Genomic DNA, 22,324 nt, shown 5'->3' with positions numbered 1-22,324 from the left:
GAAGATGTGAGTGGTGCCCTTCCCCTCTTGGATGTGGAAGGCGGTCGAGGTTAATCGGCGGTTTGTACGGAAAAAGGGGTCCATGCGAAAAAGGCAGCCCAGGAAAGATGCGAAAGGTGTCTCTTTCCCTCTCAAGCGTATAAGGTGACCCTCTTCTAGGGCGTTCTAACATAACATCACATTTTGATGAAGGTAAGTAAACTTTGTATTAAGATTGTAGACAATTTTGGGCTTCTTCCGCAATTTTTATTTGTTGAAAACGCTTAATTAAAGACTTACGCTCTAATTATTATTAATAATTTCATGATCGTAGCTTAGGGGCCGTATAACGCTTAGAGATTCAACTCGCTCCATAATACGGGGTTGTCTACACCACCTACAAAAAAAAACAAAATAATAGTATATTTAGTTTTTTTAAAAATTGTCTAACTATTCCATTAAGTCTTGGACGGTCAATTATTTCCACTTTTCTCAAACAATCAAAGCGATTTGAATTTTAATTCTAATCATATTCCTGACTTCAAAAATAAAGCTATGCAGAAAATCATCACACTAACTAATTATACAATGAAAACCCGCTTACTTCGATTAACTCATAAAAGAACCTTTAAAATTTAGATAACAATAAATTACATGTGTAACCCATTAATCAATTGAACTACGAATGTTTAAATTACGATTAACATTTGAATAAGCCCTTCAGCAGTTTGCTGTGGCTAGCACAGATACCACCCGCACACCTACGCATGCGAGATTCTGCCCTTTTATGTCTAAGAATATATGTACCAAATTTGGCTCAGGGACGGTTATGACCCGACTGCCGTGGTAATACTCTTGCAGGCCCTCGTTTATGGGGGGTGGGGGGTATCATTGTGCAGCTCTGCACCTACCCCCCCCCCCCCCCCCCATAAGTAGCAACCCAGGGTGGATACAGGATTCTTCTGTATGAGATATATTTCCATTCAATTTTATTTGTTCTAACTGATGGTGTGGTGTTGGACATATGTTATTAAGTTATAGGCTACATTTTGTCGCTATTTGTAGCCGTATGATTCAACGTCCATTATTTTATATTCATTTGTTCCCATTTGATATCAAATCATACAAAAGTGCGGTTTTTATTTACGCTTTTATAATTAAGTTCCGTTCCCTTATTCTTATTTCAAGGCGGATTTATTAGGCACTCTTTTCCTACCCAGCTCCCGTACAATTCAATTTCAGTTGACATTATTGTAACGAGTGTCACTCTTCCATTCACAGGGCAACATAGTTATTGCTAGATACAAAACTCTAATCATATTTACCTACAAAACTACCACACTTCCGCGGGGCAGCCAAACCACAAATCATACGATAAAGAGAAATATCAACACAAAAAGCGAGCAGTTATTGAAATTTTCTCGACTATCCCGAGTTACAAAATTCGAAAATTAGTATGTAGAAAAAAATGTGCGTAATTCCGTTTGTAACGATTATAATGTGCGCGTCACTCGCAGCAGGTACGCCTTACCTTCTTCGTAAAAATGATCTTTAATTTTTCAATTTCTAGGGAATTCCTGCGAACGGCTACTTTCCCTTTACGAAAGTTTCGAGTGTGGACCGAACGACGTCATCGAAAATGTTGCCACTTCTTACTACTGCGCGACGTCGCCTTATAAAACTGAATATGCGGAAAAATTGTGTTATTTTAAGGGACGCTTTTATCGAAATGGGGAAACCCTTCCGCGGCGGTATGCACGTACTGTTTTTGAAGACGTTTGTGACTATACTTGTCGAATATCCGTCGAGTTGGGTTTAGGGTAGGTATAATCGAATGCTAAGTATTTTCTTAAGGATTCTTTTAGACCTTACTTTGAATACGGCAACTGTGACACTAATGAAACCATAGGTAAGTGACCTGTAATTTCATCAATGATACCAAACTTACCCCGATCTTTATTAAAACATTTGAAATTTATTATACACGCATTCGGTAATTGCAAAAGCAACATTTTTAGATAACCGAGGATTTTTTAATGAGTGTTTTAAATTATCCACAGAGCTATGATAAATTGGTTGTCTGTTAAATAACGACTAGTGTAGTAAGTACTTTGATCGAATTCTTGTAACTGGATGGTAATTAGATACATGGGTGTTTAATTAGATTTTCGTAGTTGTACAGGGTAGTTTCATTATAGGATAGGTTTCTCTAAAATTTGGTCTCGCTATTGTTTCTGGGTCAATGATTTTTGGGTCAATGAGAAAATTTGGTAGCGCCAGTCTGGTGGGAGATAAGTCAGAAATAATGGATCATACGTGTCGGTTTTTGTTGAGTTGAATCCGTTTCATGACCTGTATGAGGACTGCTTACGCTGCGAGTAAAAAAAATCAAATCAATCAAAACAGGCTCAATAAAGTCTTAAATACCTTGATACTGTCAATGATTCCAGAAACCAGTTTTACACCTGCAATGTCCAATGCAAAAAACGCACAAGTCATAATCATAAGCACTAAACTGACCTCTTCTCAGGAAACTCAACTTCTTTAGTTCATCACACAATCTCAACTATTTTAATTTTGTTGACCTACTTATAACCTTTTAATTCAATAAATTTTCCTTTTATGAACGTTACTGACCAACAAACTAACTTGACTTTAATTAACAAACAACACTTCGATTCCACTTCTTTTATTATTAAAGTAAGCACACTTCTCCTATCTAAACACGCACCTGCGAGAAACATCTGTTTACAGAATTAATTAATTTTAAGCGATAAAGCAACTCTTATCTACGAAAAGAGAAAAAAATGAGATAAATTTATCAAATATTACGCAAATAATTTTCCTTGTTTTATAAACGTAAATTCTTATCAATTAAAAACAAGATAAACAAACCACACTACGACTAAAAAAAATTAGACATCGTCCATACTACAAAATTTACACAGCAGTATCTAAAAGCGCAACAGAGTGGGTGATAGGTCCCAGACCTCACTGAAGGAGAGCTAGTTTACGTAATCCAATCCTGAGCGCTTGAATCTCGCCACCCAGGTTATACGTTATAGTATACCCTTGCGGCATCCACCATCGGATCAGCGGTTGTCCGGGACTGGACTGGATAGTAATGGATCTTTATTTGGCATGTTACACAAAATCTAGCATCTATTGCCGTGGGTTATCCTTGTAAGCCTCCCTAACGACTGTGTTTGCTCAAATCGTGCTTCCTTTTCCGTGCTCTGCCACGGATGTTTACAGGATCTCTCAGTAATTTACAGCACAGACCTGCTCGTAAGACTCAGCAAGGGTATTAACTGCATCTTGAAGACACTCTGATTCTCTCCTGAAGATGGTTTCTCGAGTTTTCTCCGAAGAGTTGCTCTTCGGTTCAGGAATAGACATGCAGTTTCTTTTTCTTAGAGTTTCGTTATGATTCGGCCACCTGCAAGCCTGATTGAGGGGTATCTAAAGACCTGCTCTACGATATACATAAAACAGTCGTATTCTCAATTCTAGAAAAACCGGCGAAGGTTCGCCACAGGGGCTATTCGGTACATTGAATTTTGGTCAAGCGGTTAATTGAAAGTCGGAATTTTTTCGTCGGAAAATGACACTGATAAATAGATCTAAATTCACTTCTAAAATACTGTAAATTTTAGTTTGCGAGACATTTAGGTGTTTTAAGGAAGAATTTGTTCCGCCTGGGACAGTTTCGTCATTTATGTAGGGCAGATAAATGCATTTGTTTTAGTAGATAATAATAAGTAAATATTATTGTACTTAACATAAATTTAATTGCGTGATTTATTTATTTACAATTAACGCTCTCGAGTATTCTAGAATGTTCTCCAACAAGCACGACATATTTCCCGGAAAGATTGCATCACATGCGCCTTCGTTCTTTATCGCCGATGATTTTTATTTTAATGTCAACGGTCAACGTTGCTTTGTATAGGAATTGTTGGATATTTTGTTTAAATTGATCGCCTTGTAATTTGTTTATTTAATTGTAAAAGTGAAATTACGTGTTAAAAAGTAGAAACATCTGGTCGTGTTTGCGCGTTGTATGAAAAGATTTATCTGGTAATCGCGATAAAAACATTCGTTATCGCGTTGCGTAAGGTAAAATTGAATTAGTTTCAAGATAAGCACGTGTTATTGCTAGGGTTTTCTCAAAAGCGGTACCGTGCTTTAGCGGCCGTCAATGTACCGTAACGTTGCCGCGTAGTATATGGACACTGGTTTTCAACCGAACGTTAACACACACGGTAACGGTCTTAATTGAAGCGGGAACCAGTACGGCGGTAATAGTTGTGCAACGTTTTATACTATAATCATACAATGATACTTCAGTTTCAGACTTTACGTCTATCTCCTATCGCTTCGACGACCGCTCTTTTCTCACCGCTTTTGTGACGTCACTCACCGTATTTTAACGGCCGTAAGACGGCACCGTAGCTTGTCTCGACTTACAGTTCACTTACGACACAAAGATTAACTCACTCTTAACACAACTATCTTTCCTCTATAAAATTATATAACTGGGAAGATGAACTGTTTTGCAAACTATGCTCAAAGTACGGCCATAAACTCGATTCACGTCTTCACCTAAAAAGAGTCACGATTAGCGTCCGGTTCGATTATTAAAAACCATTACCCTCTCCTTCCTTAATAAAATACTGCGCCGTCGAAGGAATTAATATCTGCTTACTTCTGTGATAATTACGTGCTCATCTTTAAACTTGCAAGTAATTAGCTTACGCCGCGATAAAGCGTCTTATCGAAAACGGTCAGAGAAAAACATGAGATAAACTTTTACAAATACAACGCAGATAATTCTTAATGTTACTTAATCTCAAAAAATAAAGATAACAATTATTTAAACAAAATCAAACATTAATTTCGATACAACACATTGATTTGAAATCAAAAGAAATATGATCGACATTGGGTTTAATCTCCAATAGACAACCACATTTAACGTCGACAGTAATTGGAATGCACATACAGGGTAACCCATCATTACGGTAGGTGGCGGTAGGTCCTTAATGTTTCCTAAAAATTACCTTAAAATCGCCTAGTAAAGTTACACTTCCAAGACTTATATACCTACCCTTCATTCACCCTCCAGAGATGCTGCCTTAATATGGTCTACTAACGAAACTAATTTAAATGAGTGTGCTCAATGTTTAGCAGTTAAATGCACCCGTAATTGCCTACGAATATGCTTTTCGACGAGAAATGCTAGTTTTTCCTTGCGACCGGTCTTCTTATAACGGGCGATCAAAAATGAGTTGCTGTCGAGTCGCCTTTGGAAGTTCAAGTTAAGTACGATTTCCCATGTAAACAAAAGTTCCAAAGGTGACTCGACAGCAACTCATTTTTGATCGCACAGTATAGCTTCAGGTGTATCAAGGACGTTACGTGCATTACGGATAATAGCACGACGCATATAAATAATGCGAACAAACCGGCTCATAGTAGTCTTTGGAACCTCGAACAGGCGCCTGAAATCACTTGAGAGCCCTTAAAATGCCTTAATTTAATACCAGACTCTCGGAAAGCGTTTAAAATCATTTACGTGCAGAATCCAAAGGCGATTAACCGCCCTTAACGACTTTAAAAGTGTACACGGTGGCCAACTAAGAATGCGAGGTATTGTATCTGAGAATCTATCCATCGTAGAGGCTTGCGGTGAAAAATTTTTTACTAAAACGGCCACGAGCAAAACCTGGAAAATATTTTTTAGTTTCTGAAATGACCGCTAGGGAGCGTTACTGCAATCTGGAATCTAAAAAAGTGATGTTTCTGTGAATTCCGCTATATTAACCTTACAAAAAAATGTCCGGTCTTTGAAGACGATGATCATCTGAACCTTTTTTGTTTGACAATTAGCATTGATAACGCCAGTTTCGACAGAACGCGGCCCCACTTACGCCGAACTAATGTGCACATCTTTGAACACCTGAATAACTAGTTAACTGTTTTAACAGCAACAAAAAACACGCTCGCCCGACAACAAAACCTCTTATCGTAAACGACCAGATGTGCCTACATTTAAACAGGCTATTTCACGTTTTATACGACATGTTAACCTTCTTTGTTTGACCGTTTGCCGCTATTGCCGTCGATGGCGCTTATGCATTGAGAGCAATTAGGTGATAGGTGTACCAACATTTTTGTAATGTTAATTATCTCTTTTGGCAGATGTCGTGGAAGGAGAATGCATTCATGATGCGCTAAGTAACGTGGATTTCTTCAATTATGATTGGGCTCCAGTTTTCTTCACAGGGGATCAGTGTCCCTTCTTTTGGATTGCCGATGAGCGTAAGTAGCATTGTTAATAAAACGCAAATTCCAGTAAAGCAAGACAAATCTGTCAATTTGAGCTACAACTTACATTAAGTTGGTTTTTGATGCACGTTTTTCTCAAGCCTCCTGGAAAATATATGAATCTGGTGATAGTAATCTAATTTTTTATAGCTTCCGATTTGACTTCTGATGATTGCTCCGAGGATTCAAGTAAGTAAAGTTTGTCGTTGCTAAAATGTTCTAATCCCACTTTCAGGAACCTGTTGCAAATATCTTAACTACACCATAAAAGCGGGGAGGAAATTTCGACCTACAGACTTAGTTGAATGCGACTGTACATGTCCTCCTATGACTGAATGTATTCACATCTAAGGCAGTTTTGTACTGAGTGATCTAAAATGATCGCACTTGAAATCACTCACTTCTAGAGATCAGTAGTAAAATAGTCATAGATGTAATTTTGAAGTTTTATTTTACATGTTATAAACACTAAGGGATGATTAAGAGATATTATCATCTTCACCATCATACCACCGTCAGGATTCGTTCATTAAAAATTTTCCAGCACGAGGTTCCGCGGATAAGGAAAATTTTTGGTAGTGAATGTGTTTTGGGAGTGTACTGCGACGGATCTGGTGAATGAAAAGGAATTCTGCTTTCTGAAAAATAACGAATTTAGACTGGGTCTGGAATACGGGGGAATTAATGGTCAGGTCTGTATTAATATCTGTTTATGGATTCTGTTAGGCAAAGTGATCAAGGTCTGGGAAAAAATCTCTGGTCAAAATCAAAATCAAATGCTTATAGGTACAAGGAGAGTGGGAAATTAAGAAGGGATGTAGTTTCAAAGGATGGGGACGAAGGCAGGCGACATCTAACGGAGGAATTCTACAACATTATTTATAGGGCGTTAACAAAATTTATACGTTACCCATTCTTGACTTTTCTTGCAACAGACGAGCAGATTTATTGATCCTCGGATTCGACCAACGATGATAGGACTAACCTGGTGGGTGCAGTATTAAAAATTCAAGAGCTTTGGAAAGAAATTGTCGTAGAAAAGATTCAGAGGTTTGGAAAGTTTCACTAAATACGATGGAATCGAACCTCAATCCATCAGAAGGGAGGTGTGGAAACGTTGAGTGACGGAATACCTTCCAAAGGGAATGATCATCCGATCCCTTGAAATTGAGGACGCTTGTCCTTATTTTGGGTCGAAAACATGCCGACGAAATGCTGGAAACGTGGCATCTTTTCGAAAGAGCTTTCCCTCTCTACAAGGTTAAATTTATAGGGTAGAGAATCTGCAGAGAACACAAATAAAAATGACATTGACAATGTTTCGGGAAAAGGATTCGAGCTGTAGATTGGAAATGACAACGCATTAAATACACACGAGAATCAATTGTTCTTTGAACGTGGTTTTTCCGAACGATTGATCTGTGTTTAGATTGTAAGAAGCGAGACTCTATCATCAAAGTTTGTGATTAAGGGGTTTATAAATTATTTTGAAACTTTTCCACCATTAAAAGGAGAAATTTTCACGAAATTAATTAATTCATGTTTTTCGGATACAGATGTTTAAAGCAATTTTAATGTTACTGACGCGAACTACACAGGCCAGTCTCGTTTTGGATTCACTAGCAGTGAAATAACTACACTGAATTTTTTAATACTAGCTGTTAATGGTAGAGAAAATGTACTGGCGTGCTTAATTACTTTGTCCTTGGTCAATATACCGTCGATTAATTCATGCTACTAAAACTTGCGTATTTTACGATAGTATTTATTTCGTACGATTACAAAATAATCCTTCCTTGTAATATAATAAACTGACACATTCATTTTTTAACTTCCTCTTTGCAACATCATGCTCTCACGATCGAAGGACCGGATTCTTTCCAAAACTTTACCGGATAATCACCGCCACTGAACAAATTTACTTTTTGCATGGCACTGCTTGGTCTGATAACCCAGTTCCGAACGAATGCAAAATCTTACTCTGGACAACGCACTAATCTAAATCTAAATCTTCTGGAATAACCTCTTACTGATTACTGATTAATTGAAGAAGGCTTCTAATAATTTAGTAAACCCTTTTTTCTTAAGAGCAAATCTCATTGGTGGTACCCCCCGAAATGTATATATTGTATATTATGTATCACGCGCTGAATTTTCTGCAAATTTGACAAATCTTACGATGACCAAACGGTCATTTCGCAATTTCAATCACGTAACCCTAAATAAGATAACTGAATCTAATCCAAACCCCGGACATACGGGCGACACCTATTTTCGGAACTAATTATGAGGTCGCTGCGTATATACTGCAGCTGTGACCGTTTAACTTAAATGCAACACCCCAAGTTGGGCGAGCAAATAAAAATGCAGTGTGTAATTTTAAAACTTAAACTTTAACGTAGAAACGTGCGTCTTCTAAATTTTCAATGGACAGCAACTCGGTCTCAATATTACTCCAGTATTTAAACGGACTTCCCTCCTTCAACAAATCGAAATTTCTTATCGAATTATCGACGCCTGGCAACTCAATAAACCAATCACCTTCCTATAGGACGCTTTCTTCAGTCACGTACGCAAACTTTATGCGAAATTATCTTATCTCAAATACAATATTTTCTACGAAAACAAACAGTTCCTTCCCCATTAAAGGGCAACCTTACCTCTAGATAATTGCATCAATATTTTGTAAAAGATAATGAAAATACCCAAATCTGAACTGTCACAAATGAATAAACAACATAAATTGATAACGAAAAAGAGCTAAAATTTTCCTATCCTTAGTAATTCTAGGAACTAATCTTTTTTACAACGAAACAAATAAACATCTTGATACGGGCTAGGTACCCAAAATCGTTTTGTGTTTAACCGTAATTTCACGAGATTATAGCACGTGATTTATAATTCACTTCAGGTGCCTGAACCTAAACCTCAACGTCCAAATCGACCTACATATAACAAAAACAACCGCCAATTCCACCAACTACTTACGGACCTTTACAATTCCACCAAATATAATATATTGGAACTTTTTAGTGGTTCCGAACTACCATGCCTACGGGCCTAAAAATTGTACTTATCTTTCGAATTCTCAAGAACTAATTGCAAATTCGGCATTTCCATGTTAAACGATCATTAACCAGGTTTCGTTGATATCAGAATTTATTTTCTCACCCCACGGTGCGCCATCTTGGGATAGAAATTTGGAAAAATTAAAAAAAAATGGAAACTAAAGCAGTCCTGGGGACTTTTATAGGGGCAGCACCCCGATTTTTTTTGGCACAACACACCCTGTATACTTAATGAAGTAAGCAAATACCCATCAGGCATTCTTGGCCCTAGGTATTCTTCTATTGTAATTTGTAGAAAAACAAAAGATGGGGAAGATGACAAAACGTTTTCAGGAATCATCTAGTTACTAGAGCATAACAATTTTAATAAATAATCACTGGCTAATTTAATATTTACAGATAGCGATATTTGTTTTAACAAGATTTGCGTGACCTCCATAGGAGGAGATTTAAACGGAAAGCATCAAAAGTATGCATCAAATTCATGACCAAACAGTTATAAAAAGTGTAAGAGAGGTGCGATCACCATTATTGACTTCCAGTGCAAACATTACAACATTATTACGAAGTCGGTGCAAGTTGTTTGCCCTTAATACACTTTACCAACACAATATTACATTAAACTAGTACGGCTGTACCTCTTTAACTCGATTTAGTGCACGTTGTATACATATCGTGGAACAGATTGCAGTTTATTACGAAGACTATGAATTATCTTCGCGAAACATGATGTTGACTTTTAAACTAACTAGAGCACATGCGATCTTCCACTACTCACGTAATTGCAAATTTCTGCTAATATCTATTATTTTATATGGGCGCTAACAGTATCCAATTATATGATAGGGGGAAGGTAAGTTTCGTTGGGCTAATTTAAATGCGCGCAAAACTGGCAGCTGACAACCTTTAGATAAATAGTTCGAATCACTTCCAAAGTTTTTAAGTGAAAAGGACAAGCGCGGATAATTTGTCCTGATTAATTACCGCCGATAAAAATTCTTTACGAGTAAACGTCGAAAATTACATAGTTTTATGCATTCCTTTTGGTGAAGAAAAAAACCCCGGTCTAGACATTGTACTTAGACATTCCAGGCGCATTGCTTACTACATGCAAAATGGAAAAATGGTATTGTCGCATTACGGATTTTTGAAGATGCGACACTACGCTTGCAATTGCATGGATTGCTCATATACAGGGTGTTTTTTTGGGAGCTTTAGTTAAAAGTTTCTGGGAAAGTAAAATAGGTAGGATTTTGAACATTTGTACTTAGGAGTTACTCTGAAGGCCGAATCGATGTAAAATATTTTCAAAATGGCCGCACTTCCGGAAACACCGGAAGTAGATAGTAACTTCGTTATTTTAAATGGCAACCCCTATTTTTTATTGCTTTTTTGGATTCTACGTGAAATTTCAGTTCTTTTGATACCCATATGTCATATCTGCCATTTATGGTTTTTAAGTTATTTTGACTTTAAGAAAAAAAATGGCGGATGCAGATGGTACCTTGATAATTGATTACTTGAAAACGGTTATAGTCATGGCAAACCATTTCTATCAGTGCATAGAGAATGAATAGGGCTTTCTTTTACTGTACTTAAAACAAAGTTAAGTTGCGTACAACCGCACCTATGGAGATCCAAATTTAAGAAACTTCAAAGTCTATAAACTCAGTTTTTTTAAAATGGAATGACCATGTTCTTAATATTGCATGAGATAGAGAATCGAAATTGGCATATTTTGACTATACATGTTCCTATAGCTATCTTTAACAGTTTCTGATTTATTCCCATTTCATTGAATTGATCTCGGAATTGATGCCATTTTTTTCGCATTTTCTTTTTAGTAGTTGGCCATGATTTTATAACAATCGAATTTTAAACAAATCAAGGAATGGATTCTTTAATACCACTGATTCTAGTTCTAGTCTAAATAATTCATTAATAAATAACTCATTTAATAAGGATATAGGACAGAAAATTTTTGAAAAATCTAAACAGAGTCGTTCAACTGAATTTCTTAAACAACTTATAAGTCTGGAAATTAAGAGAGGTAATGCGATATCTGTTCTAGCAACAATTCCATACCAAAAATGTTTCAACGAAGTTTTTTATATTTTGCATTGAATTTATTTTGTTAATCTTGCATTTGCAATTCAATTCATTTTCTTAAATATTCTCTTGTAGAGCTTTGTATAACTTGTGCTTCAACGGTTTGTAGTGCATTAGGGGTACAAAATTTCAAAAATTCATACAATTTCGTTCTAGTTTTCGAATGAATGTACGGAAGCACGCGCCGCGATTCTGCCCATTTCACCATAAATAACAATTAAATTCCAAAATAGGTGAAACCACTGCGAGTCATTTTTCGATTTTTGAAAAACTTGTTAACCTATAACAGTGGGTGATGGATTAGTGTCACTAGATTTGTTTAAAATTCAATTGTTATAGAATCATGGCCGACTACTAAAAAAGAAAATCCTAAAAAAATAGTGTCAATTCAATAAAATGGGAATAAGTCAGAAACTGTTAAAGATAGCTATATGAACATGTATTGTCAAAATATGCCCATTTCGATTCTCTATCTCATGGAATAGTAAGAACATGGTCATTCCATTAAAAAAAACTGAGTTTTTAGTCTTTGAAGTTTCATAAATTTGGATATCCATAGGGGCGGTCGTACGCAACTTAACTTTTTTTTAAGTGCACTAAAAGAAAGCCATATTCATTCTCTATGCACTGATAAAAATAGGTTGCCATGACTACAACCGTTTTCAAGTAATCAATTATCAAGGTACCATCTGCATCCGCCATTTTTTTTCTTAAAGTCAAAATAACTTAAAAACCATAAATGGTAGATATCGACATATGGGTATCAAAAGAAGTGAAATTTCACGTAGAATCCAAAAATAAAAAATAGAGGTTGCCATTTAAAATAACGAAGTTACTATCTACTTCCGGTGTTTCCGGAAGTGCGGCCATTTTGAAAATATTTTACATCGATTCGGCCTTCAGAGTAACTCCTAAGTACAAATTTTCAAAAACCTACCTATTTTACTTTCCCAGAAACTTTTAACTAAAGCTCCCAAAAAAACACCCTGTATATATTAAACGGCTTTCATTGCTGCTCAGTTCTAAATCTAAAAACATTGCTTTTGTCAGTAATTGCAGCACCTCAAATTTATCCATTTTCCCACATGAGCTTTAGTACCTATACTTGACTTACATGGAACGCCGGTTACTTTAAATATTGGAAATAGTATGTAATGGTTTGCAACAATAATTTAAGATGAAATAATAGTTATTTACATCTAAGCCAGCAAAATAGCACATTACTGGCGAGGAAATATTGAACTACGAGAACCCTTTCGGGTCGAGTACTGTAATTTCCGAGTCCAAATATTCGAGTTTTGTATTAAATCGCCTTTTTTAACATAAAGCTTAGAATCATTTACAACTCTTTACTAGTATCATTACTAGTAGATATTAACTAAAACTTCCTGACAGAGTAGTTATGAGAATGACGTTTTCGGGACAATACAAATAACTTAGATATTTCAGAAACAATCAAATTAATGATATGTTTAACAATATGTCTAAAGCCAAGAAGACCTGAGGGGTATTTACTTGCTTAATTAGGTAAGTCTACAGGGTGCTAACAAAATTGGGGAGATTAGTGTCGTAAATGTTTAGTTTGGAAGCTACTCCTATAAAAGCCCCCAAGACTGCATTTGGTTAACATTTTTTTTTAATTTTTCATCAATTTTTTCAAATTTATAGCCCAAGGTAGCGGACTGGAGGATGAGAAAATCAATTCTGATTTTGACGAAATTTAGTTTTTAATAAACTTTTAACATGAAAATGCCCAATTTGAAAAGGTGTTTTTGAGGATTCGAAAGATAAGTCTGACTGCAATTTTTAGGAACGGTTGGACAGAACCCTTTGTTTATTAATTTAATATGTCAATCAAGTGCGTGGAAGTAAAAGTCAAGCAGGCCATATTTTGTTCTGTTCTGGGATATTTTCAAAGAGTAATTTCGTTCGAATTTTTTCAAAATGTGATAATTGTAAGTATGTAATTTCTCTGGAAATGACGAATGGTGGCAATTATGCATTTTAGAGAACTTGTCTAAACGGTTATTGAGCGAAATTTCGGGTTGTGATTTCTAAGAGACAGTTCTCATTATTGACTACTAGTTAATAATATCCACATTATTGACCACTTTGAACAACTGCCGAGAAAACCTACTTTACAAGAGGAAAAAAGGTTAATAATCATGGCATCAGACGCTAGTAGTGAAAAATTCATTTTCACTATTCCAAGATTATCACAAAAGTAGCAAATCAAATTCTTTCTTTCCCATGCAACAAATAAGTGATATTTCCGTTTGTGTTTGTTTTCTATCTGAACAAATGAAGATAAGCCGATTAAATAAATTAGATAAAGATTTTTCTAATTTTCTCGAAAACGAATCCACGAATTTAAAAAAATCGAATGTCTGAATAAAGGACTTCGAAAGACTTTTCAAACACGCTACTACTCAATACCACTTGTCATTTAAAATTTTTAAGGGAATGACCCTGGGGGGCAAAGGGCAAAAAGACGCGAAGAATTTTTTGGTTAAAAAGATGTCCCCTCTTTTGACGTGTCTCAGCGTTGTTTCCTTTAATCAGTAGTTTTTTGATAAGTTTTCGATAAATCCGTGGTGGGAAGTTTTCAAATGAACACCCTGTATATCTACCTATTGTAATGGTAGCAGTATATTTATAGGTTTATAGGTTTATATCACTTCCAAGAAACACTTTTGTAGTTATGAACGATTTTTACCAAACTTTAAGGGTTGATGTGATTCATAAATAATTCGGTAGAGTTGGTGAATCCAATTCCGCCATATTGGAACAAAATGGAAATATATATAGGTACCTACACCTCATCGGTCGAATCGAAAGGGATTTTTTAGTCACCAATTTTATGGATTTATCAACATCTAGCCCAGTACCAGTTTTAACCAATATCAACATATTTTCCACATTTAGCAAGACCTTACATACTAAACAGTTTACCTTATTTAAAAAAAAAATGGAATCACATTAATAACCGTCGCTCAGTGGGATATTTTAATAGAATATTGACCGATTTCAATAAGACTCTCTAAATCAAGGCCTACGATACTTACAGGCTAACAGGCCGGAGCGCTCGAAAAAGTTACGTGACATTAGGAGTCAGTTCGAGACACATTATAGTTATTTACATAAAAGTCAGGGAAATGATACATTACTGGCGAGGAAATATTGAGGGGCCGAGTACTTTAATTTCCGAGTCAGGTAATGTCATTTTACTGACGAGTTTTGTATTAAATTTTACCCGAAATCGTATTTTAATATAAAATTTCAATGTTCATACAGAACTTTTGATTAATGCCAATCTGTCAATGATGACAGGAGTCATAGACATTTAGCAATGTGACAGGTGCGACAGGAAAAGGAAAAGTTTTTATAGGAACGATATCGTTACAACACTTTCGGTGTCTTAAACTAGAATGATATGCGCTCCCAATTATGCGTAGGTATATAATGCTTTACTTGGTATTAGTGTAGATTTAACAGGACCTACAAAATCATACATTAATTATCCGCGCAGAGTAAAATTCACCACGCGAGAAACTTTTTTGTTATTACTAGAATTGTATCACATATATAGAACGAATTGTGCTAAAAGGTCACGCAAATGATTTTCAAAAAGAATTTTTATGAAATGGTTTTTTTCCTTTTTTCAGCAGTTTTAGTAAATAGCGCGACTTCAGGAATACCTACGCGAACGCGCAAAGGAAATTATAATTTTTTAAATAATTATTGCTAACCGACTTTCAAATGGTGTTTGTAAGATTTAGATAACCATTAAATTTACAAAATTAAAATATTATATACAGAAACAGTCAAAAGTATGGAATATATCTAGTGATATTGGACTTTCTTTAACGAAAAATCGTATGGAAAGTGGTACATTTTTTCACGATTTTTACTATGCGTTTCCATGGAGTAAAGTCCTGTCTATGAACAATAGCATCCATTTTTGAGTGACAGTAAATCGCGAATGTCAATAAAATTATTCAATTGTGAGATATTATGGATCTCTATGTAAAAAAATTTCGTGTACAACACGTGTTGAAAGTGTCTTTTTTCCATGAATTTGCTTGATTAACTCGGGCTTTGCCCTCATTAATCAAACTGAAAATTCATGAAAAAAAGTATCACTTTCAAAACTAGTTGTATAAATGGCTATTTAAAATTCGTTTATTTTATTTATTTATTTTGCCTTTATTTTTGAGTGGGCGGGGTTTCAGCCAAGGCTGCTCTACCAACCCAACCCAGTATACATTTACAAATAACCATGACCGAACCCGGATTGAAACCAGGGACCACTTAGCACCACAGTCCAGCTTCAACTGAACTGCGCCACACGGGCGTTAATATTAATTTTACATTTAAAGTTTTTACCTATACGAAAGACGCGGTACGACCAACAGAAGATTGCAGGTATCATGTCATCCTCTACATCAGCATCATCAACGAATACGCCATTCCTGTTCGCCATGATTATGACGGTGTGACTTGCTCTTCGCATTTAGTAAGTTTTACCCAATTTAAGGTTATACATTTCATTTTGTGTTCTTGTTAAAAAAAAATAAGATCGTATAGAATTGCCATTTACCAGTGGTAGACATTTATTTAGTTTTTGATGGTAGTGAGCTATTATAGAGTATTGTACAAATATTATGATGCACACATAAAGAAACCGGGTTGTCAGCTTACTGGTTAGTCGGTATCGACTATGAGCTCTTGTATTTGTACAAGTCGATTAGTATCTAATAATTAATTAAAAACTAATAATTTCCCATTCGATATATGTGATACAATTGTACTAACAGCAAAAAAGTTTTTCGCGTGGTGAATTTTGCTCTGCGCGGATAATTAATCCGCGATTTTGTAGGGTTTATTGAATCTACAGTAATACCAGATAAGCCATTGTATACGTATAATAGGAGGCACATATCGTTCTAGTTTAAGACACCGAAAGAATTATAACGGTATCTTCCTAGAAACAGAAATATGATGATGTAAAGATAGAAAAACACGGATTCACTAACATCGTGTTATCTTCAAAGACTTTAAATCTTAAAATTATAATTTAATTGCATGTGCCATGTGTCCAGCTCTCATTGAAATTTCGTGGCACTATATTAAACGAATCCGGAGTAAAAAAAATAAATAGTAGAACCGCGCACGGATTTTCCATAAGTCATAATGTATTTAATGCGTCCCGAACCGACTCCTAAGGTCACATGACTTTTTCGAGCGCTTCGGCCTGTAAGTATCGTAGCCCTCGCATGAATACGTTGCAATATCTTTTTTTAATTCAAGATGGTGGCCGAAAATGATAAAATTTTATATCTTGCTTTTATACGTAGGTACCAAAGTCGGCATGTGCTTGGGTATGCATATGACACGTATTGGCAAAAAATTGAAATAAATACAGCCAATGAACCAACCAGCAACCGTATGTCTCGAAACGACAATCATAATATCTAGGTAGGTTTGAGCCTAGTTAAAGTTTATTATGAAAGCCTCAATCATCCGTATTTACAATGTCACTGACACATAAGAAATAAGAGAATCATAGGAAATCCTTATTATAAAAATTAGTAGGCTACTTCAGTCATTCAATTGTTAACAAAAAAGATAAACTATACCGTGTTATCACAGAATCCAATAAAACTCAAACTTATCAGAATGGGAATGTGGGGCGATGGTTTAATTTTCGCAAGAGAAGGGGAACAAAAAATGCACAGCTCTGGGGCCCTCATTTGCAGAGTAAGTATGAGATGAGACTCGGTAACAATCGATAGAGGGGAATTTTATGGCAACTGTGGATGCATTGACAGTGACTGTATAAAGACAGTGCGGCCTATGCTGTATATCCGCGATGTTTTTCCAAATTCTTCATTGAGCTGTCAGCTGATTGGTTTAATTGAATTGGTAGACTTTGCTATGGTTACATTACTATTGCTACAACTGTTTGTGACTTCATCACTTTGGATTCCAAGTTAATTTCTACCAATCCGATTTATTTGATTAAAATATTGCGGACCTCCCACCTACCAATAAAAGTCAACACCAATATGTATGATCAAACTGTTTCAATACAGTATACAGTCACTGTAGAACCATTTTTATTACATCGCCATCTATGGAAAAATGCGCCTAGTTTTGTCGTTTTTCTATTATTTATTTAATGCATTTTTAAACAATTTAGTCATTTACGCCTATTATTTTCTAATATCTAATGTCTTAGTAGTTGTCTGTCCATCCTCATAAGAGAGGGACAATAATTAAATAATTTTAATTTATCCACTAGGTATATCTCCGAGAGGGGCAAAATTAAACTGATCTATTTGACGAAACAGTGTTTGTCATCTGGATTAAAAAAATTGGTTACGTTTGAAGGGCCTGTAATAAGCCTATAGCACAGATATACGTAAAGAATATATCTGTGCCTATAGTATTGGGGACGAGATTGGGGATTATTCGCCGTTATAGACGTAAATTCCTAGGTAGCTGTCAATCTGAAGTAAGCAGAACCTTAGTTTTTTTTAATGTTGCAGGTGAGAGTAGGTACTATGTGCTTATCAGAAATAGGCCTGTAAATAGTGACCTGAATTATTCGTCTTCGAAGCAAATCATACAAGTGGTCAACTAGCTTCGTCTTTAGCCAGCAGAGCCACAGTTTTTTTCTTTAAAGCACGCCGACTGAAAATTTGTTCTAGTGTCTAAAAATCAGCCTTTAATTCTGATGTATTTCGTCTTTCATTTTTCTAAAATGGCTCTGCTGGCTAGTGGAACCCAAACTAGGTAGAGATTATGTCGAAAATTGTTAAAATGAAACCATAACGCATTTAAGCTCACTCAACGCGAACAAAATTCGATTTCAAACAACGTAGAACATGAAAATCATTAACTGTTCACGCATATACAATTCGAACACGTTCGACCGCACCGAAAAAAAAGCATAGCAAAAGGTGCGGTTGTCGAAGTCAAAGTTTGTCAAAGTTTAACAACGTATACGCCTCAGTTTTTCATACAATTTGCGTAAACAGGCGACGCTAAACGCATTAGTTACGAAAGTGTTCAGTTTTTTTTCGCGCGAAAACTTATTTCCTATCTACCGGTAACGTTTAATTAAGCCGGAATGAAATGTAATGGCCGCTTTATATGCATATCTACATGCCCAACACATTTCCATACTGACTGATGTTAGTTTCCATCCATTACACCCCCTTCTTCTTGCCGAGCTCTTGGCATAAACTGAATCTAAGTTTGTAAGCGACGACAGGTACACTCCAACGACAAGGATCCAATTATTATTCTACCATTAAACCAATTTATCTAGTTTCGGTGATGAGTTAAATGATTCATTTGGTTTTTGTGCGAATAAACAGCTACGGCGTGATCCTTCCCACAGTTTTCCCAGCCGAAATTGTCAAATTCGACCAATACACGTTGCATGACAACCGAAAACACTACTGCAGAGCCCAGATTGGCGATTATTATATAATGCAATCCGATAAGCGTCTCTGTCTTCGAGGCAATAATCCACGCCACGCCGATCGTTTAAATTCCTGAAGACTGCATGACACCAATTTGCCCGCCGTAATGCACATTTTTGATCACGGATTTGATACCATAGGCGTGTAATGCTCCAATTACTCAAGTTCCTCGGCGCGTGTGTATACAGAGATGGTAAGATTTGCGTTATTAAATAATGGGCAAGGCGTGTTTCTATATGGTCACATTTTTTTTGCGTTCATATCATCTCATTACCGTAATGAGATTGGCGGACCGTATTCTCCATTCCATCCATTGATAACGTACACCAACGAGCAATTTGTCTTTAACCATTTGGGAAATTGTCTGCAAAATCGAGACTATTGCGATATTATTGGTACTTTCTGGTCATCATACGACAATGATACGGGCCAAGCTGGGGCTCATGATACTTAGAGCAAGGAAACCGTTGAGAAGTTAACTCTGCCTGGGTAGAAATGTTGAATTTTCTTGAGGGAAGCGTCTTTAATTCGGTTTTTCTCATCTTTACACACTTACGGTTCATGTACATACGTACCGGGTGACCCAATAACACTGGCCTTCGGCCATATCTCGGGAACCTTTCGTCGTATGACTTAGGGCTAAAAAAATGTATTGGGTAAGTCGGTTATGAAGAATCACTGGAAAATATTTTCAAGTTCTAAAAATGACCACCAGAGGGCGTAACTGCCATCTTAAATTTTAAAATTGCATTTTCATTAAATTTCCCATAATAAACTAAACATTATTTTTTCACATATTTAAAGAGAACCAGTTTATCTATCATTTTCGTAAAAAAACTCAGTTATTTCAAAAACAAAGATGGTTGTGGGGCGTTCAATTGTTTTTGCAATAACCTGCTTAAACTTTTTAACCGTTTGACCGATTGTAACAAATTTGGTATCGTTGAAAAGAGCATTCCTTGTGTAACAAAATATAGTTAATTTAGTTGAATCCTTCTCCGCCAGGGCGCTAGCTTTGACATTATGGAAAGGATTTTTAGAACTTGAAAATATTTTCCAGCGATTCTTCATGACCGATTTACCCAATAATTTTTTTACCCTTAAGTCGTATGACGAACGGTTCTAGAGATATGGACGAGGAACAGTCTTATTGACTCATCCGGTACATTTCATGTACATGGCACGTCACTGTTGTACTACCTTGTACATGCTAGGTAACTACGTACTTTGCTGTACGTACATTAGGCGTACTTTTATGTGCGTACAATGTACTTATTTTTACTAAAATTCATAAATAAACGACAAAATACAAAGTCACTCATTACATTTTTACCTTCAAACGAATGTTTTATTTCACAATAAATTCACTAGGGCACAAAATGTTGTACTATTACCACTTTTCTACTAATGAGTAATGACTCACGCATAACGTCCAGCTACAGAAATTAGAAAACTAAAGCAAGAAAAGCCGATTTTGGTGCCTGAAAGAGCAAAACGCGTGCACATGCTATGATCACATGCAAAATTACCAGTTGATCCGTATTGCTGGCGTATCATGTACGTACTTTGTACGTTATAGAGTTATAGCTTGTGATCGTACACAAATGTACGTACATCCGAAGGAAACATCACTAAACTGTAAACAGTTTATATATGTACAGAGTGTTCCATTAATAATGGTCACATTATCTATATCCATATCTATAGAACCGTTAATTGCACACCTTCGAGAAAAAATTGTTTTCAAGTCTATAGCTTCGCCGCTAGAGGGCGTACGATTCATGGTTAAGTAGAAAAATGACTTTTTTTCTAAAATATACTCAACAAACATGCATAAAAAATACATGCATAGCAATCTTGTATCCATTTTGTACCATTTTGAATTTTGATGCAGCACATATTGCTCTAGCTCATAAAATATGAGGGGTGTGGGAAGGGGAACATCTCTTTAAGGAATTGAATGTAACTTCGGTTTAGGTTAACAGATTTTCACTAAATAGGTGTTGTTGGAATGAGCTTTCTTCGTTGAATTAGATTTCTCGAGCTTTTCTTCTTAATTACTCGTATTTTGTTTGTTGTGTTTTGAAGGTGTATTTACAGGTAGTAACCATTTTCTATTGGTAGTACCTAATATAGTCTGATTTTTCGCCGTATCTGTATCTGATGGTAAGCTATACGAAGGGGGGGGGGAGGGGAGCACATGTGATGTTTCTGTGTATGAGTGATTCTACTGTCTCCGTGGAGTAGGTACCTAATACAGTCTGACTCTTCGCTGTATCTGTTGCCTGCTCGTTTCGTGCGGGTCGCAATTCTTGGCAAAAATAAAAAAAACTAGAATTTAGGGGCCTTCTAATTAACATTTCCTCTATTTAAAATATTTGTTGCTTGAGCGATAATTGACTTCCCCACGAATACTTGTTATTAGCATTCTCATATGTACTTTGAGAGTTAAATTCATTTATATTTAAGGCTGGAGTAGAACCACGTCATTTTGATGTTTTCCTATGTACATGCAATTTGTCATTTTACCAGTTGTTTTATTTCAATTGACTGTAGGTATACGTATTTTAATGTGTTTTTGTACTAAATTGATTTATCATGTCTTCCACTTGCATTTATAATCTCATGTGTTTTGTTTTTAAGAATTCTATAACTGTATTTAATCCGATTACCGCACTTTTATCGTATATTTCTATGGGCTATGACAGGTTTTCACCCGTAGAAGGTTTCCCTGGTTTGACTTTATTGTGTGCGTAATATATTTATTTGTACAAAAATTCGCACAACACTTTTACTTAATTCCCTACCAGATTATGTCTCACGTCCCAACACATACAAGAACCGAGTACACAACACTAGTAAGGGAAACCTTACTTATAATTACATAAGGCCCGTGTCTCTTAAGGTCAAATTTACGAGTGCGTCGGCTTTTGGATTTGCTACGCGTTACGACTCACACTTCATCTGCAGTACTATATGCAGGAGCAGGCCGTCCTGCTGTCGGTCATGGCTACTCTCCGCCGATAATAGTGTTAATAGCAGTTGTTTCAAGTGCGGGGTAATTTGTGGAAGGAAGCCATCCTCTTCCTTCTACGAGCTTCAAGCTACTTGCTTCATAGCGCTGACAATCCAGATAATTTTTGATATATTCAGCGATGAACAGTCGCATGCCAAAGAAATAATAACTTCTGGTGATGCGCTGAGTAGCGACGCGGAAGGTCAATTACTACCACATACAAATCACAGAGTGCGGTATGAGTGCAGGGTGGTCTAGAAAGCAGATCAGCAGAGTTAGTATATTTTCAGACCACTCCTATGATCCTCTGAAAAGTCGCAAGTGCATTT

General features: G+C 36.1%; 1 protein-coding gene across 1 annotated transcript; it reads left to right on the top strand.

Moving 5' to 3' along the window:
* Nucleotides 1–1,208: 1,208 nt before the first annotated feature.
* LOC116179599 lies at nucleotides 1,209–6,746 on the top strand. The gene is made up of 6 exons (XM_031499398.1): nucleotides 1,209–1,499; nucleotides 1,550–1,799; nucleotides 1,845–1,888; nucleotides 6,184–6,303; nucleotides 6,460–6,498; nucleotides 6,545–6,746. Exons 1-6 carry the CDS (start codon nucleotides 1,448–1,450, stop codon nucleotides 6,658–6,660), a joined length of 621 nt encoding a protein of 206 aa, XP_031355258.1. The 5' UTR covers nucleotides 1,209–1,447; the 3' UTR covers nucleotides 6,661–6,746.
* Nucleotides 6,747–22,324: the final 15,578 nt, after the last annotated feature.

The sequence above is a fragment of the Photinus pyralis genome, unplaced genomic scaffold (assembly GCF_008802855.1).
Source record: "Photinus pyralis isolate 1611_PpyrPB1 unplaced genomic scaffold, Ppyr1.3 Ppyr1.4_LG8, whole genome shotgun sequence".
NCBI classification, from domain to species: Eukaryota; Metazoa; Arthropoda; class Insecta; order Coleoptera; family Lampyridae; genus Photinus; species Photinus pyralis.
This window is presented reverse-complemented; position numbering and strand designations above follow the sequence as displayed.